At 43.1% G+C, this 15,418-nt stretch overlaps 1 protein-coding gene across 4 annotated transcripts in view; it reads right to left on the reverse strand.

The window, feature by feature from the left end:
• The window catches only part of LOC122542431 (unconventional myosin-IXa), a 370,841-nt gene that overhangs the window by 38,569 nt on the left and 316,854 nt on the right, over nucleotides 1–15,418 (reverse strand). For all 4 annotated transcript variants that reach the window (XM_087982055.1, XM_087982054.1, XM_087982053.1 and 1 more), the window contains 5 exons: nucleotides 13,998–14,206; nucleotides 5,408–5,637; nucleotides 4,554–4,670; nucleotides 3,982–4,170; nucleotides 1,111–1,158 (listed from right to left, as the gene is read on the reverse strand). In XM_087982055.1, the coding sequence (XP_087838181.1) occupies nucleotides 1,111–1,158; nucleotides 3,982–4,170; nucleotides 4,554–4,670; nucleotides 5,408–5,637; nucleotides 13,998–14,206 (793 nt within the window). The remainder of the gene's footprint in view (nucleotides 1–1,110; nucleotides 1,159–3,981; nucleotides 4,171–4,553; nucleotides 4,671–5,407; nucleotides 5,638–13,997; nucleotides 14,207–15,418) is intronic.

Raw genomic sequence — 15,418 nt, forward strand, 5'->3', positions numbered from 1 at the left:
CCTATATTGGACATCTGGATTCAGGTTTGCTAGTCCACAACTCATTGCTTTGCTTGGTACTGCTTCTGTAATGATTTTAATTTCACTAAGTTTCTTTCTCCCTTCCACCTCCAACAAAAGAGCTTCACATATGATCATATGTACATGACAAACATAAGACATGAGTGTGACTGGATGTTACTCACTATAGGACATGGAAAACCAACAATGGAGACAAATTTTAATTAAATTCGTTTGCGCTGTCGGGTAATTTCTGTGCAACACTATTTATTGCTGGTATTTTGCATTCACTCAAGTCTGTCTTAACAGTATTTCACATTTTATGAACTGTACGCAAATAAACAATTATACACAGATTTAGAAGGTCAATGATTACTAGGTAAATGTGTTATGAGATAAGTCCATGAGGATTTTTTACACGACATATATTCAGTCACAAACCGGGTGTCAACACTAGGTGTCAGTCTAGAAATGAGACAATATACTTAAGACAGGAATGGTGTAAACATCAAACACAATGTTTTGTATAGCTGGAATCACTGCAAAGCAGGAATATTAGAAACCTGAAGCTTTACTATTAGCAGATCTGATTACTCAAAAGTATTTAAATAGCTTATACCTCTCAACAGGGCTGGTTTAAAGAACCAGGTGGCTTAAAGAAAGTATAGAGAGTAAGAGAGGTCCTGAATTTACTTGGAAATATGTGATATTTCAAAAATAACATTATCGTTCAAACTAGACTCAAGTTTTTGATGCTACAAAGACAAAGTGAACTTTGTCACCCACTTTCTATCATTATAGCTTCTTGGAGCAGTTATTGCTTTTGCTTTTCAAGAAATAAGTCAATTGATAAGGTAGCACAATACAGAAAAAGGCTCCATAAACACAGTGCAGTTCCTGTTGTGCTGTATGAAGGGTAATTCTACTAAAGAGTACAATAAATCCCTGCAAATAATAATTTCAGATGCCTGAATAAGTATACGGAGGACAACAGTTAGCTCAGGTTGGAAATAGGTGCAACTGGAGTGCATTAACAGATTAATGGAACACAGAGTTTGGTGAAACAGACAAAGAACGTGACTGGGAGTCTGACAATACTCAATTACTTACAATGTCAGTTTCTTTCTTCCGTCTCTTCTTTCTTTCAACTTTTTGCGCCTGTGAAACAAAGTCGGATTCTTACGTGAGTGAATGTGCCCGCACATGCATACACCCACACCCATGTTTCTAGGCAACAGGCAGTCAGGGAATCACACAAGCTAGAATGTAAAACTAGACACTTACTTCACTGATATAATTAACAAATCTGATCAATCTTGGGCTTTCCATCACTTTTGCTTTTCCACAAACTACTCTCATGAACAGCTAAACTCGAGGTTTGTTTTCACAGATGCCAACAGCATTTCAAATAGGAATTCAACTTGCAAGAGTCCAGACAGTGTTGGCAGACTAAAGAATCATGACGAGAACAACAAATGAGTTCAAACCTGTCCTCAAAAACTATCAATAGGAGGGGCCACTAGGTTGCAAGCAGCAGCAGAATTCCTGGACGATTTCACCAGAACACACATTAACATCGTCACAGTTCATCTCGTCTAACTCAGCACAAGCACATGATTAAAATGGTATAGAATGGTGCCTATGCCAATTAGGCCGTTAAGGGAAATCGAGTTATGATTTCAGAGCCTTTTTGAATTCCCACCTATCCTCAGAGTCCTTAACATTGAAGTCTCAAGGCTTCAGGTTTAACAGGGCCAAGAAAGCCTGCTGCTGATTACCATGTACCAATGGATCACGTCTAAGCTCTGCATTCTTGCCACAAGTTGTGAACGGTGCTGGATAATTAAACAGCTCACCGAGGTTCCACAAATCACACCATCCTCAATGATACAAGAGCCCAGGTTAGTGGAAAAGATAAGGGTGAAGCATTCACAGCAATCTTCAGCCAGAATTGGCAAGTGAATGATTCATCTTGGCCTCCTCCAGTAGCCCCAGCATCACAGATAACAGTCTTCACCCAATTCACTCCATGTGACATCAAGAAACAGTTGAATGCACTGGACACTGCAAAGGATATGGGCCTGATAACATTGTGGTAGTAGTAATACTCAAGATTCATACTCCAGAACTTGTTGCTCTCCTGTTCCAATACAGCTACAATACCAGCATCTACACAACAACTAGAAAATTGTCCCACAAAAAGCAGGACAAATCCAACCAGTCTACTCTCAACCACAGTAAAGTGATGGAAGATGTTATCAATAGTGCTATCAAGCAACCCTTGCTGAGCAATAATATGCTCCATCAGGGCCACTCAGTTTGGGTTCCATCAGGGCCACTCAGCTCCTGACCTCATTGCAGCCTTGGTTCAAACATGGACAAAAGGGTTGAATTCCACAAGTGAGGTGAGAGTGATGCCCTCTACATCAAGGTTGCATTCAACCGAGTGAGGCATCAAGGAGGCCTGGCAAAATTGGAATCAATGGGTATCAGTGGGCAAACTTGCCAGTGCTTAGAGTCATACCTGACATATAAGAAGATGGTTGCAGCTGTTGGAGGTCAGTTATCTCAGCTCCAAGAGTTCCTCAGGGTAGTGTCCTTGGCCCACGCATTTTCAACAACATTTGCAACTCCTCAGATACTGAAACAATCCATGAACAAATACAACAAAATCTGGACAACATCCAAGCTTAAGTTGACAAGTGGCAAGTAACATTTGCGCCAAACAAATGCTAGGCAATGATCATCTCCAGTAAGAGACAATCTCATCACTGCCCCTTGACATTCAATGGTGTTACCATCACTGAATTCCCCACTATCAGCATCCTTGGGGTTAGCATTGACCAGAAAATCAACTGGACTCTTCACATATACAGATAGCTGATCAGAACTAGGAAATCTGCAGCGAGTAACTCATCTCTTGTCTCCCCAAAGCCTGTCCACCATCTACAAGGCACTAGCCAGGAGTGTGTTGCAGCACATCTACAAACAATCACTCCCTCCACCATCAACATTTAGCAGCAGCTGTAACTACAAGACGTGCTGCAGAAATTCACCAAAGATCCTTAGGCAACACCTTCCAAATCCATAACCATTTCCATCTAGAAGGGCAAAGACAGCAGATATATGGGAACACCATCCCCTGCAAGTTCCCCTCCAAGCTACTTACCGTTCAAATTTGGAAACATGTTGCCACTCTTTCACTGACACTGGGTCAAAATCCTGCAATTCCCTTCCTGACAGCATTGTGAATCAATGTACAGCATTGGACTGCAACAGTTTAAGAAGGCAGCTCATCACCACATTCTTGGGGCAGTATGGTGGCTCAGTGGTTAGCGCTGCTGCCTCACAGCACCATGGGCCTGTGTTCCATTTCACCTCAGGTGACTGTCTGTGTGGAGTTTGCACATTCGCCAAGTGTCTGCCTGGGTTTCCTCCTGATGCTCCGGTTTCCTCGCACAGTCCAAAGATGTGCAGCGCAGGTGGATTGGCCACACTTAATTGATCCATAGTGTCCAGGGATATGTGGGCTAGATGAATTAGCCATGGGAAATGCAGGGTTACAGGTGCATGGTAGGGAGTTGTGGGTGGTCCAGGTGGGATGCTCTTTGGAGGGTCGGTGCGGACTCTATGGGCCAAATGGCCTGCTCTGCACTGCAGGAATTCTGTGGAAAAACTAGGGATGGGTAAGAAAATGCTGGCCAGCCACCAATGCCCACATCGTTATGAGTGAATAAAACAAAGGTCCTTCACAATCATGCTTTTCAAGATGGTCAAAGCTTGCTATATTCGCGTCTCTCCCTCCCCCTTTGCTCATCCTCATGGTCTCTTAAAGTTAATACTTGGTGCCATCTAATTACTTCTTGACTTACCTCACTTTTGTGGTTATTATTTCAATATCTGTGGTCCTACATTACAAATCTTGGATTTTTACCTATGTACATCTCAAACAAATTGAGCTAAATATCTTAAACATCTCACCTTTCCAGTGTTATTCTCCAGAATTTTGTATTCCATCATAAATTCATCTAGGAACACCTTAAAGGTGTTGACCCACACTTTGACCGGAGACTCATTCCAATCACGTTGCTCCTGTCTCATCGTCTTCTCCAGAATCTGCTCAAATAGCGCATACAAATCTTTGTACCGAATGCTCTTCCCATTGTCCATCTGTGACAGAAATACCATTACACTGAACAAAAGATAAGAGTATCATAGCTAGGGTCATGCTATCCCTCCCTGCCACTTAATCTTTGGTGCGATACTTCAACTTAATATGTTGGATTTATTGTAAGTTAATAAATTGCTCCCTCCTAGAAAATAGATGATAATTCAGCAGCAGCTTTGATAATTTTCTACTCCCTCAAACAAAAATTTATAGATGGAATGAAGGCAATTCTACAGGATCAGAAAAACAAATCAGTCTAGATCATCAAAAAGCAACAGTAAAAAGTTCTCATTACGTAATTTACAGCTTACAATGATTGCTTCGTTTCACCTTCCATTCCATCAATATATGGTCAAAATCCTCATCGATCTGAACCTACACTCACCGCTAAAGCTGCCGAATAAGAGTTGAATATATTTAAACGGAACTCTTTAAGGGATTTCTTAAAAACAACATCCACAAATGTATCCTTCTTGCAGTCATCAGTGTCCAGGTCAGTGATCTGAAAAGGTAAAGCAAAAAGATAAAATATTCCTTTAAGTATGAATGTAAGACATCGTTAACTTACAGAGGAAGAGTCTTAGTTAAAATAAAATTTGCAAATTTTGAGCATAACAAGGTTACTTGGGATACTAATGGAACCCTTTCAAAATCACACTCAAGCACTGGCATTCATGACTCTGACATAAGTATACCGGTTAATTACTAAATAAAGATTTCTTCATTCTCCCCAAGCAACAAGCTTCCTTATAAACAATAAAAGGTGCACTGCAAACCTTTTCTATTTCTGGATTAGTGGTGCTGGAAGAGCACAGCAGTTCAGGCAGCATCCAAGGAACTTCGAAATCGATGTTTTGGGCAAAAGCCCTTCATCAGGAATAGGGCTTTTGCTCGAAACATCGATTTCGCTGCTCCTTGGATGCTGCCTGAACTGCTGTGCTCTTCCAGCACCACTAATCCAGAATCTGGTTTCCAGCATCTGCAGTCATTGTTTTTACCTCTTTTCTATTTCTGCCAAGCCTGCCTCTGTCCAGTTAGAAATAGGCTGTCTTTGCCAAAACCCATTTAATGGAGGCCCTCCAATGTAGATAGGGAAACGTCTCATTCCATAAATTTTATGCAGATGTGAATCTCTGATGTTATTTTTCAGCTTGTTGCATCCACCCAGTTTCCTTGAGAATCAATTTTGCTGCTTTGTCCATGAGAACCTTAGATTTGATTGTAGAGTTTCACACTTACCTTCTTCTGCAGGAATTCATTCATACACTTGAAATCATTGGCACTGGTAATAATCTGTAACTCGTCGTGCTGGCACTGTATGGGCTCCAAGCCCACGTTGCTAATTTTCACACTCCTCCTTCGCTTTACTTTTGGTGATGGCTCTTTATTCTCCTTAAACTCTTTCCCTCGCTCTAGCCCTAAATCAGGACTCCTGGGTGGGGTCAGATTATGAGATATGAGTTCCTGACCTGAGGGAGAAGAGAAAATCAAGATCACCATCAAACAAATCACTGCACAGATATACAGAATCAGTTATCATCTGCACATCAAACAACTCTTCAAGAGAGTGAAATGCAGCATTTATGGAAATCTAAAATCCTGAGGTCACTCTCGGTTTTGGGAAAAAGCTCTGTGCCTGAAATTCTGAGCATAATGTGTTCATTTTCTAACTTGGAATCCTGTGTTGATTGGCATTTCAGGTCAATCAGGTATATTAATCAAATCAGATTACACATACATGCATATGTCCTGAGCTCCATTTCAAATTCACTGCTTACTGTACATATTGCTCAAGCAGATCAGTTATATTCACAAAGCGATAAGCTTTAAAATACAAAATCATTCAAATTGCCCAACCCTTGTGCTAATCTTCAGTTCAACGCAAAATCTCTAAGAACACAAATTCTCAGGTGAAAAGTGTATTTGTGGACATTCTATTAATAACCTTAACTCATTGATCTAAGTTCCTGGCTGCATTCTGAAATTTCCTAATTCATTCATTTCTCGGTTCACCAATCCTCTGGCGTATTTCAAGACAGAACCTGCGTGCTCTGACATAAAGCAGACAGAGAGTGAAATTGCATTTGACTAATCCAGTACATATCTGGTCAAGCTTGAAATCTGATTTATATGCTGTTCACATTCATTGTAGGTGTGGTCTCCCTGATGTTGCAATTTTTACTTTTGGCTCTTATTTCCAGCATTCATGTATTTTCAAATTAACCACCCATTATTTGTGGGATGTGGGTATCGATAGCTGGCCAGCATTTACTGCCCTTGAGAAAGTGGTGGTGAGCTGCCTTCTTGACTCATGGCAGTCCATCTGCTGTGGGTTGACCCACAATGCCATTAAGGAGGGAATTCCAGAATTTTTGACCAAGTGACACTGAAGATATGTTTCCAAGTCAGAATGGTGAATGGTGTGGAGGGGAACTTGCAGGTGATGGCATTCCCATTTACCTGCTACCCTTGTCCTTCCAGATGGAAATGGTCATGGGTTTGGAAGGTGTTGTCTCAGGATCTATGATGAATTTCTGCAATGCATCTTGGATATCCGGCTGAATGTCGGTGGGATGGTGGTTAACTGTCTTTTATTGGTGATTGTCATAGCTTGGCTTTTGTGTGGTGAAAAAGTTACTTACTGCTTGTCAGGCCAAGCCTAGATATTGTCAGATTTGATGCACTTGAACATGGACTGCATCAGTATCTGAGGAGTCACGAATGGTGAACATTGTGCAATCATTGGTGAACATCCCCACATTTGACATTATGATGGAGGGAAGATCATTGATGAAGCAGTTGAAGACAATTGGGCCGAGCTCACTACATTGAGAACTCCTGCAGAGATGTTCTGGAGCCGAGATGACTGACCTCCAACAGCACAACATGTTCCTTTGCATCAAGTATGATGCCAACCACAGGAGCATTTGCTCCATATACCCTTTGATTCCAGTTTTGCTAGGGCTTCTTGATACCACACTCAGTCAAAGGCAGTCTTGATGTCAAGGACTGTCATTCTCACCTCCCCTCTGGAATTCAACTCTTTTGTCCATGTTTGAACCAAGGCTGTAATGAGGTCAAGAGCTGGGTGGCCCTGGCGGAGACCAAACTGGGTGTCACTATGCAGGTTATTGCCGAGTAGGTGCTGCTTGAAAGCACTATTGATGACACCTTTCATTACTTCACTGATATTCGAGAGAAGAACGATGGGACGGTAATTGGTCAAGTTGGATGTGTCCTGCTTTTTATGTGCAGGATGTATTTGGGTAATTTTCTAATTGTTGTGTAGATGCCAGTGTCGTAGCTGTACTGGAATAGCTTGGCGAGGGAAGCAACAAGTTTGAGAGTACAAGTCACAGAGATGTACAGCACGGAAACAGAACCTTCGGTCCAACTTGTCCATGCCGACCAGATAGCCTAACCCAATCTAGTCCCACTTGCCAGAACCCAGCCCATATCCCTCCAAACCCTTCCTATTCATATACCCATCCAGTTGCTTTTTAAATGTTGCAATTGTACCAGCCACCGTCACTTCCTCTGGCAGCTCATTCCATACACGCATGACACTCTGCTTGAAAAAAATTGTCCCTTGGGTCCCTTTTATATCTTTCCCCTCTCACCCTAAACCTATGCCCTTTAGTTCTGGACTCACCCACCCCAGGGAAAAAACCTTGTCTATTTATCCTATCCATGCCCCTCATGATTTTATAAACTTCTATAAAGGTCACCCCTCAACCTCCGATGCTCCAGGGAAAACCCCAGCCTATTCAACCTCTCTCTATAGCTCAAATCCTCAAACCCTGGCAACATCCTTGTAAATCTTTTCTGAACCCTTTCAGGTTTCACAACATCCTTCTGACAGGAAGGAGATCAGAATTGCATGCAACATTCCAACAGTGGCCTAACCAATATCCCGTACAGCCGCAAAATGACCTCCAAACTCCTATATTCAAAACTCTGACCAATAAAGGAAAGCATACCAGACACTTTCTTCACTATCCTATCTACCTGTGAGTTTACTTTCAAGGAGCTATGAACCTGCACTCCAAGGTCTCTTTGTTCAGCAACATTCCCTAGGAATTTACCATTAAGTGTGCTGAGAGTGCGATAGTCAGATGGGAGTTGGGGGCAACAGTGACAGGTCAGACAGGAGGGTGAAGGAAGACGGACAGGCAGGACACGCCGTGAAGATGGTGCCAAGTCGGAACTGGGACAAGGTGGGGGTGGGGGGATGGGGAGGGGAAATGAGGAAACCAGCGAAACCCACACCAACGCTGCAGGGCTGGAGCGCCCCAAGGCAGCCAGGGAGCGGTGATGGAGGCAGCCCAGGACCTGCATGCCCCTGGCACAGTGGGACGGAGAGCCGAAGAACTCGGCCACGGGTCATTTACTGTATCCGTTGCTCCCGATGCGGTCTCCTCAACATTGGGGTGACAGGATGCCTACTTGCAAAGCATTTTAGAGAACATTTCCGGGACACCCACAACAACTAACCCCACCGCTCAGTGGCTAAACACCCCAACTCCCCCTCCCACTTCAGCAAGGACACGCAGGCCCTGAGCCCTAGCCCCCCACCCCGGATCCCCCCAACCCAATAGCACCATGGACTCTACCAGCTCCCCCACCCCACCCCCAACCTTCCAACGCAGCACTGCCCCCACAATGCACCCCACCCATCCACCCATTCCACCACCACCCTGAACCACCATCACCTTCCACACCTCCATCCACCCAGAGCACTCTCAGCTACCTTTCCCCTAGCCCCTCCCATTTATCTCTCCACCCCGGAGGCTCCCAGCCTCATTCCTGATGAAGGGCCTTTGCCCGAAACATTGATTCTCCTGCTCCTCGGATGCTGCCTGACCTGCTGTGCTTTTCCAGCACCAAACCCTTGATCTCCAGCATCTGCAGCATCCCACTATTTAAGAAAGGTGGTAAGGACAAACCAGGGAACTATAGACCAATGAGCTTGATGATGGTGATGGGCAATTTGTTGGTGGGAATCTTGAAGGACAGAATTTACATGTATTTGGAAAGGCAAGGATTGATTAGGGATAGTCAACACTATCACCTTTCTATTAAGTGTATAAATCCTGTATAACACCTCGCATTTATCTAAATTAAATTCCATCTGCCATTCCTCAGCCCATTGGCCCATCTGATCCAGGTGCCATTGTACTCTGAGGTAACCTTCTTCACTGTCCACTACACCTCTAATTTTGGTGTCATTTGTAAACGTATTAACTATAGCTCATATGTTCACATCCAAATCATTTATATAAATGATGAAAAGTAGTGAACCCAGCACCAATCCTTGTGGCACTCCACTAGTCACAAGCCTCCAGTCTGAAAAACAACCCTCCACCACCACCCCCTGTCTTCTACCTTCGAGCCAGTTCTGTATACAAATGGATAGTTCTCCCTGTACTCCATGAGATCGAACCTTGCTAATCAGTCTCCCATGGGGAACCTTGTCGAATGCCTTATTGAAGTCCATATAGATTACATTCACCGCTCTGCCCTCATCAATCCTCTTCATTACTTCTTCAAAAAACTCAATCAAGTTAGTGAGACATGATTTCCCACGCATGAAGACATGTTGACTATCCCTAATCAATCCTTGCCTTTCCAAATACATGTAAATTCTGTCCTTCAAGATTCCCACCAACAAATTGCCCATCACCATCATCAAGCTCATTGGTCTATAGTTCCCTGGTTTGTCCTTACCACCTTTCTTAAATAGTGGGACCACATTAGCCAATCTCCAGTCTTCCGGCACCTCACCTGTGACTATCAATAATACAAATATCTCAGCAAGGGTTGCAGCAATCACTTCCCTAGCTTACCACAGAGTTCTAGGGTACACCTGATCAGGTCACAGAACATAAACCAATATGGTGCAGAACAGGCCCTTCGGCTCTCAATGTTGTGCCGACCTGTGAACTATTCTCAGCTCTTCCCCCTACACTATCCTATCCTTATCCATGTGCTTATCCAAGGATTGTTTTAATCTCCCTAATGTGGCTCTTAACTACATTGACAGGCAAGGCATTCCATGCCCTTATCACTCTCTGCGTAAAGAACCTGCCTTTGACATCTGACTTAACTACAAATTGAGGGGTAATATGTTTATGTCCCCTCATACAAGCTGACATCATCATCCTGGGAAAAAAACTTTCACTGTCTACCCTATCTAATCCTCTGATCATCTTGTATGTCTCTATCAACTCCCCTCTTAGCCTTCTTCTTTCCAATGAGAACAGACCCAAGTCTCTCAGCCTTTCCTCATAAGACCTTCCCTCCAGACCAGGCAACATCCTCGTAAATCTCCTCTGCACCTCTTCCAATACTTCCACGTCCTTCCTGTAATAGGGCAACCAGAACTGTACACAATATTCCAAGTGCGGCCGCACTAGCGTTTTGTATAGTTGCAGCATGATATTACGGTTCCGGAACTCAATCCCTCTACCAATGAAACCTAACATACCGTATGCCTTCTTAACAGCACTATCAGCCTGGGTGGCAACGTTCAGGTCCGGGAGATTTTCTCATCTTTATTAAACACCATTTGCCATTTCTCTGCCCACTTCCCCAGCTGATCAAGGTCCTGCTGCATTTTCAGATAATCCTGCTCACTGTCCACAATACCATTTATTTTAGTGTCATCAGCAAACTGACTACTCATAACTTGTACATTCTCATCCAACTCACTGATATGGACAACAAACAATAATTGCCACAGCACCGACTCCTAAGGGACTCCAACAGTCAACAGTCCAGCAAGTCAGACAAGCATCCTTCAACTATTACCTTCCTTCAATTATTACCCTCTGCTTCCTACTATCAAGCCAATTGTGTATCTAATTTGCCAGCTTGCCCTGGATTCCATGAGATCCAACCTTCCAGAGTGGCCTACCATGTGGAACCTTATCAAAGGCTGTAAGGCCTTTAGACTACATCCATCCAGACTACGTCTGTCACCCTGCCCTTGTCAAACTTCCTGGTCACTTCATCAAATTTGTGAAGCATAATCTCCCATCTACAAAGCCATGCTGACTACTCCTAATCAAACACTGTCGTTCCAAATGCATGTACATCTTATCCTTCACAATCATATTAAGTAACTCACTCACCACAGACGTTTGGCTTACTGGTCTTTAGTTCCCAGGCTCTTTGAGCCCTATAATTGGTAATTTTCTTTTTATATCTCACCATGAAATTAGAGAAAATATTGATGTAATATCTGTGCTATTTCCCTATTGTCCCATGTCCCCAGGTTTGGAGGGAGGCTGTTGACTGAGGAAGATCTAGTCTTCAATACTATTGCCAGAATGCTGTCAGGACCCATGACCTTTGCAGTATCCAGAGTCTCTAACTGTTTCTTGGTTTCATGTGAAGTGAATCAAATTGGCTGAAGTCCTATCTGTGATGCTGGAGACCACTGGATGAAGCCAAAATGGATCATCCACTTGGCACCTCTGGCTGAAGATTGCAGTAAAAGTTTCAGCTTTATCTTTTGCATTGATGTGCTCAGCTCTTCCATCATGAGGATGGGGATACTTGTGGAGCCTCCAGTGAGTTGTTTAATTGCCAACCACCATTTGCAACTGGATGTAGCAGACTAGAGCTTAGACCTGCTCCACTGGTTGTGGAATCACGTAGCTCTGCCTATCACTTGCTGTTTATGCTGTTTGGCATGTAAGTAATCCTCGAATGGTGTCACCAGGTTGACATCTCATCTTCAGGTATGTCTGGTGGTCTGCTGGCATGCCCTCCTGCACTGTTCATTGAACTAAGGTTGATCGCCTAACTTGATGGTATCACTGGAGAGGGGGATATACCAGGCAATGAGATTATGGATTGCTTTGGGATACAATTCTGCTACTATTAATGGCCCACAGAGCCTCATGGATGCCCAGTCTTGAGTCGCTAGATCGGTTTAAAGTCTGTCCCATTAGCACGGTGATAGTGCCACACATAACGCAGGTTATTCTCAATGTGAAGGCAGACTTCGTTCCATAAAGACTGTGCAGTGGTTGCTCTTACCGATACTCTCATGGACAGATGCATCTGTAGCTGGCAGTTTGGTAAGGATGAGGTCAAGTATGCTTTTCCCTCTTGGTTCTCTCACCACCTGCTGCAGATAAAGTCTGGCAGCAATGTCTTTTAGGACCTGTCCAGCTCAGTCATACTGTTTCCAAGCCACTCATGGCGGTGGACAAAGAAATGCCCCATCCAGAGTACATTTTGTAAGCTTGCCATCCTCATTGGTTCCTCATGGAGTTGTTCAACATGGAGGTGTACCGATTCATCTGCTGAGGGAGGAGGGTATGTGACAATCAGCAGGAGGTTTCTGTTTTCTCCTTTTCCAATTTTAACCTGAAGCCACTAGACTTCACGAGGTCTGGAGTCAATGCTGAGGATTCCCAAGGCAACTTCCTTCCTCCCGTATCACACTGTTCTGCCACCACTGTTGGGTCTGTCCTACTAGTGGGACAGGACCTATCCAAGGATGGTGATGGTGGTGTCTAGGACATTGTCTATAAGATATGATTCCGTGAGTATGAATATGTCAGGCTGTTGCTTGACTTGTCTATGAGATAGCACTATCAATTTTGGCACTAGCCCCCAGATGTTATTAAGGTGGACTTTGCAGGGTCAACAGGGCTATTTCTGCCATTGTCTTTTCTGGTGCCTAAGTTGATGCCAAGCAATCCATCTGGTTTCATTTCTTTGAGACTTTGTCACGATTGGTACAACTGAATGGTTTGCTAGGCCATTTTAGAGAGCAGTTAAGAGTCAACCTCCGTGTCACACACACACTCCTACATATTCACATACCCATGCAGATACCTCTCATACACAAGCTCTCTCACATATGCACATGCACACACTCCTGCACTGACACCCACACACGCACCCTCTCATAGATATATACCTCATCACGCGCACACACACACTCTTTCACTTGCACTCACACCCACACACGCACACTCACTCTGCCACTCCTACACATGCACACATAAAAGTTTATGGGGTGAATTTGTTTTTGCAGAATTACATTTTATTTTGCTCAAAAATGACATGAATCCATGTAAAACTCAAACTATATACAGGGCTTGTCAGTCTGACTCAACACTGGGACACAGACAGACTTCACACCTATTGTTAGAAAACCACCTGATGAAGGAGCAGCGCTCTGAAAGCCTGTCCTTCCAAATAAACCTGTTGGACTATAACCTGGTGTTGTGTGATTTTTAACATTGTTAGAAAGGCTGATCTATCTTGAGAATGTAATTAAAAGTAGTTCTGGGATTTACATATCAAAAAACAAAAACCAGCATATCCCATTCTAAAAGATGAAACATTTAATCCACAATTGTTCAGTGTATCATATCTCTATGACACTGGACTCCTTTGGCTATAAATTCTGTTATCATGATGTTATCCTCCACAACCACCTGAAGAAAGAGCAGTGCTCCGAAAGCTAGCGCTTCCAAACAAACCTGTTGGACTATAACCTGGTGTTGTGAGATTTTTAACTTTGTCCACGTCAGTCCAACACAGACACCTCCAAGTCTTGATTAAGAACAGTGGTTTAACTTCATATCCTGACCAGTATTGTTTCCAACAACACAGACTGCATGATATTTATCTCATTCCTACTTGCAAGATCTTACAATCCAAAAGTAGTTTGTCATTATCTAAAACAACAGCCACAAGCCACATAATACGTGAAATACTTCGAAAGGTTTCTGAAAGATAAGATAAAGCATTTAATGAGCTTGTAAAATACAGTTTGAACTTAAGAAAACTCTTCCCTATTTACCTTTAAAAGGACTGTCCCTTCCTTCAGTGGTGGTTAGATTAAGTACAGCCTCACTGGGTTTGAGCTCTCTTCTCCATAGTGGCCCCTGGACATCCTGACCCATGCTGGGCTCCTGCAGCTCTGACTGAGTAGCTAGCTTCTCTCTTGAGAGCTTCTTTTCTCCTTGTTTTCTGTTTCCCCAGAACCTCATACGACCCTTCAAAACAGCTCTATGGCCAAAAATCAAATGTTAGTCAACATGCTCAGTCAGCTCTGTCAATATGGATCATACAACTATGGACTTGAATTGTGAATAGGAATTATTTATCCTTGTTCAGGATTTCCATCATCGCCAGTGTCGTATCAGATAATGGTCTGAAAGAATTAACATTTGAACTGAGATCCACACAGTCTGATGATTTCACAACCTCTGGGAAGTGAATCAGCTGGGATCTGGTAGTCTCCTGACGGAGTTGTGTGTTTATTGTTTACCATTTATTAGTAATGGATAATATACATAACTAATAACAAAACTTGTATATTGCTACTATTACATAATATACTGCATCACATTATTCAAGGCAAGAGTCTCTTCTGCAAAGATTTATTCATGGCCCACCTTCCGCCACAGATGACTAAATGACTATTTAGACTAGCACTGGAAGGCATTCCTGATGAAGGGCTTTTGCCCAAAACGTCGATTTTCCTGCTCCTCGGATGCCGCCTGACCTGCTGTACTTTTCCAGCACCACTCTAATCTAGCACTGGAAGGAGGCTTGGTGGCAGGACTTTACCTCAGTGGTTAATACCCAGATATCAGAATGAACATAACACCCACGATGTTTCATTTGCCATGCAAACCTATTGATTGAAAAAGCAGGTTGCACGAAATTCAAAGTTAGGAAACACTCCAGGGAATAGTTAACTACAAAAAAAAACCAATGTGTATCAATCAACCTGGCTTTGTAAGTATCCTTAAACTTACTAATGCAAATGATAGGAGATTCAAGGATCTCTCTCCGATAGCTGCACTGGATTTTCAATAAACTGATTTTTTTCAAACTTATCATGTCAAGATCATCAATATCAATTAAATGAAATGAACGTGGGGAGCTTGTCTTCATTTACAAATGAGCAATGGGCATTGTGGCATAGTGGCAGTGACCCTACCTCCGGACCAGAAAGTCCAGGTGGAAGTCTCATCTGCCCTGGAGATGTATTGTAACACATCTGGACAGTTTGATTAAAAATATCTACAACTGAGCAATTGATATCCTAAAGTCAATAAGGAGATCATGCATGGCTGACAGTTGACTGAAAACAAGGAGAGACAGTGGGGTGTAGAATTCATTCTCCAGAGAATCAGAAGAAAATCAGAGACATAAAGGAATCTTATGTTTGATGAGAAGCTCAGGATTTCCTTGTAACAAGACGTTAACCAT

Source organism: Chiloscyllium plagiosum, unplaced genomic scaffold (genome assembly GCF_037043375.1).
Source record: "Chiloscyllium plagiosum isolate Xiang-an unplaced genomic scaffold, Cpla_swu_hap1 HiC_scaffold_42, whole genome shotgun sequence".
Taxonomy (NCBI): domain Eukaryota; kingdom Metazoa; phylum Chordata; class Chondrichthyes; order Orectolobiformes; family Hemiscylliidae; genus Chiloscyllium; species Chiloscyllium plagiosum.